The sequence below is a fragment of the Gloeophyllum trabeum genome (assembly GCF_000344685.1).
Source record: "Gloeophyllum trabeum ATCC 11539 unplaced genomic scaffold GLOTRscaffold_00003, whole genome shotgun sequence".
Taxonomy (NCBI): Eukaryota; Fungi; Basidiomycota; class Agaricomycetes; order Gloeophyllales; family Gloeophyllaceae; genus Gloeophyllum; species Gloeophyllum trabeum.
The window spans coordinates 2827422-2831497 of NW_006920412.1; the positions used below are offsets into that span (position 1 = coordinate 2827422).

A 4076-nucleotide genomic window follows, 5' to 3' on the forward strand; every position below is an offset into this window, starting at 1 on the left:
TATACTACAGGAATGGCTTTGCGACCGTCCGGAGATAAATAACAAATAAATGCCGCTACCCACAGGATTGCTCAGCACTTGCCGCCGTTATACCATACACCATGCGACTCTCTTGCACTCCCACTTGCTCGTCCCAACCCCTAGATAGAAGTCACCTCGACACTCCGCCACCTGACCCAAGCGGTCCCATCACTCCGTGCGATGCACCGGTCACGTGCTAATTACCTCCCGGCCGCTTGCTGACTGATGCTGGCCCCATGGTGACTTGTATGCATCTGCACCTTCAGTAGTTTGATGGAAACGAGAGGGAGTGAGTGTTGGAGGTTGGGCATGAGGACGACGCCCCTCGACAGAAGCGTCCGCGGGCTCCGGAGCTAATTCATCTAGAAGTCGCATTGGTTAAGTCACTCCGGAGCGCCTGTTCGCGGAGATAAATCGCGGAATGGGTCCGTGTACGCCTCGAGGATGCTAGGAAGTCTGGAGCTAAATAGAACAAGTCTTTAGAGCCCATAGAAGCCTAGAGGCGTGTGAGCGCTGTGTCGAATAAGCTCCGCAGGGCTTGTACGATGTGCTGAGTCCGCGTTTTCGGGGGTCAGACGATCCCGAGGCTTATCACCACGTGTAAACCCACGTTGATGGATCGGGTACGGGTACCTGTGGGTTCTGGTTTCAAGAGCACGTTGAACAACACATTCTCGGTACCTGGCGGGTCACTAGTATGGTCAAAGGCAACCTGTACCTGTACCCGCCGGTACCCTTACCCGCGACCTGCACGGCTTCCCGTAACCCATGCCATTCACTAAGTGCAACAGTAATGTTAGTCAGTCCCGGGTTGCTGCTCAGTCACTGCTGTGTCCCCTAGCTGAGTGGCACCCATAGCACTATGACCCCGGGAAGGCACTGGGAAGGGTGGGACAAGCTGGGTGATTGAAGGGGCACATATGCCCGCCCATTCTGACAGTGGATGGGATGTCTACAAGCCTTCTACAAATTGTAATACTGGTTTTTATGGTAATCAATTATCAGCCAATGGCAATTTGTTGCCAGTCTGGGGAAATTTTGATGCCAGAACTACATTTCACAATGGTTGTACAGTGACAGACCAACAAGCTATGCTAACTACAATGGACTTTGGGAAGCACAAATTGAATTGAACTAGCTGAACTGATCACAAGCTGCAGGAACTATACAGTCATAGTTGGATTGCTCAAACTTCACTTGTGTCCTGCTTCAAGAAACTCTGTGCAATAATCATCTTGAGCCCCTGCACCCATTCATTCAGACAACGGGCTTACCCTTGCTGACTTGATGGAATGATTCTCAGGATTGAGAACAGTCTGGCTCTGTCCTGCATAAGTTTTGACAGCTTCCCCAGTGCCAACACGGGTATGGCTATTGCCTGAGGTGTTTGGTGTCAGTTCAATAACATTAGTATTCCCTACCACGCGGAAATGGTTCAGTCGGAGTGAAGTGGTATATTCCTGGCCAAATTCTCCTTTTCCACTGATACTCCTGCGAGCATTTAGCCTTGGAAGAGAGTGAGTGTTGTGGATAGTATACAAGCAAGATAGCCACTCACGTTGCAAGGAGTGTGTTACTGTATAGTTTGGATAACAAGAAGTAAAAGCTCAGAAAGGCAAAGGTTGCAGGTAATTTTGAATGCTATGCCACATTGTATCATTGCAGTCCTTTAATATTCTTGAATGAAAAGAACAAACCACAATGACATCCAACAGTGCACATAGACTAAGGAGTTTGGAATGTCAGCACACAGCACTAGATTCTTGTTTGTCACAAATTCCCTCATACCTGGTGAGCAGCCCATTGTTCACAGCATATAAAATTAAGGTATTGATCATTTTATCTGTCCTGAACTGAAGTTGAAATAGCTTTCAGACCTGTAGCACTGTCTGGCTTACCTATTGATCCCACTCCTTGCTCTGTTTAGCAGGAAGGATAATGCCACAGTGAGTAGAACATCTGTAGCAACTGTGCTCCCCAGGGCCATATTGATAAGATCCTAGACAAAGGGCATGAGACCTCGTGGACTTTATGCTTGATCATCAAGATGCACGTTAACTTCTTACTCACCACAATCTCAGGTACATGGGTCAGAACCCTGATCAGGATGCTTTCATGAATGCATTAGCTAACTTGTCATGTTTGACTACAGTCAAACATACAGCCGTATGCCATATGCTGCAAGCAGGGTGGTCAGGTATTTGCAATGATGGCACCAAAGTCAGGACTTACCAAATCCAGATGCTATGTCAATTGATGGGCCCTGAAGGTAAGTATATAATGGAATTGAGCTCAGTTCACTCACCCAGACCAAGGAATGCCAGAACAACCTGTAAATGAAGTCTTAGTCAATACAGACTAGGAGATGGTAGATGAATTGAGTTTACTGACCAATGGTATGACAAAGGCCCACCGGATGATCCCCTTGCTCACTGTTGGCAGCAGCAGTCACAGCTTATAAGCAATATTCCAAGTCTGATGAAGCAGACTTACTGCACCACACCCGTCGGATGAGATAGCTTGAAACCCATATGAGCACCTAGTCACATGCAGCACCATACACCTACCATTGGACTATGAAAGCTATCAAAGACTAAACAAATCATCAACAAAAGCTCTGGAAATGTATAAGGAAGATACATGCAGTGAAAAACACATCAGCCTGGCTCAGATGTCAGTAAACAATGTGTTGTACAAGCATATGCAGCATACCGGGAGTGACCTATAGACCAGCCAAACCGATCTTTAGCCCGATAATACTGCCTATGAACTATGACTATGCACATACCAAACAATCTCAGCTTCTGGGATACCAAAGTGGGTGATAACATAATAGTAGACTGAATGGGTGATGATAACTGTGTGTGCAGTATCCAAAGTCCTGCCCATTACACCATTTCTTGTTTAGCCAGGACATCAACATGAGAGATAATCAACTCACCACAAAACACATACTAGCAGCTTATTGGCAACTGGATCATGCTCATAATTGACAAAATAATAGTATGTTTGTGCATTTGTGATGCCATAGAGCCTAACCGTGAGGAGATTAAGCATATAGCTGCATCCATGACATTATGACTTACATGACCGCTACGACAAGTCCGACAAGACCAGCACCCCATGTTTTGTCCTCGGCAACCATGCTGAGAGTCGAGAGATGAACACAAAGGATTGGTGTACCGGTATACTAGTAGCTGATGTATATATATAGTCGGCTGCCCGAGAGCAGAAATGTTGGGACCCCGCATGGAACTGGGAATCGCCATAATCCCGTGCCACTCTGGCGATGGCACATCGTGTCTAAAATCATACCAACTTTCCCTCCGTATTTTGTGTGTCCCTGTAAGAGCATGATATGACAGATGATAGATGATGTGAAGTATCAATGCATGTCGTAATGTGCGTGGGCGTGTACATACCGTAAGTGCTGAGACGGTCGGTGCTCCGCTTCCTGATTACTCCAGAAACCTGGCTGAGGATGCTTAAGCAGTGCCCCTGAGAACGTCGATAGCATCCCGCTGGCACATCAGGCAGACGCAGATATTTGAAGCGAAGATAGCGAGAATCCCACAGGGAGTGGCTGAGACGGTGACCCCGGTGCGGCCAATTGCTGATTCAGATAGCGGCAGCGTCATTTGATCGGATAGCACTGCGACGCCATTGGCGTCTCGAACCCGTGTTTACCTCTCTCAGCAAGTATATGTGTCTCAGGCTGACGTGCGACGAGACGACTATGATTTTCCTACTACGTAGCGGCGAGTCGAAATCAACGCCTCTTCATTGAAAGCTTTCTATGAGCAAACAATCTCGTCGCCGAGGCTAACGGGAAGACATCAGAAGACGAAAAGCACAGACCATGAGAGAGCAATTATCTATATCACTTCGGAATTCGAACAGGTAAAGATCATTGACTAAGAATTCGCGATGCATCAGCCGCAATCTAGGGGGATATCACACTTGCCCTGAGCATCGACTCTGAAAGAATCGAAAACAGGCCATATTCGGAGCACAGGCCATGATGTGGGCGCATCGGTGGTTTCGTGCGAAGAACA

The 4076-nt window shown here is 47.4% G+C and overlaps 1 protein-coding gene across 1 annotated transcript; it reads right to left on the reverse strand.

The window, feature by feature from the left end:
- Positions 1-1207: 1207 nt before the first annotated feature.
- Positions 1208-3166, reverse strand: GLOTRDRAFT_91955 (uncharacterized protein; the record flags this gene model as incomplete). Its single annotated transcript, XM_007865542.1, has 15 exons — positions 1208-1264; positions 1296-1527; positions 1580-1597; positions 1810-1869; positions 1920-2020; positions 2092-2119; positions 2184-2199; positions 2254-2284; positions 2327-2351; positions 2435-2453; positions 2515-2560; positions 2589-2604; positions 2810-2902; positions 2963-3082; positions 3108-3166. The coding sequence occupies 15 exons, from the start codon at positions 3164-3166 to the stop codon at positions 1208-1210; spliced, it is 921 nt and encodes a 306-aa protein (XP_007863733.1).
- Positions 3167-4076: the final 910 nt, after the last annotated feature.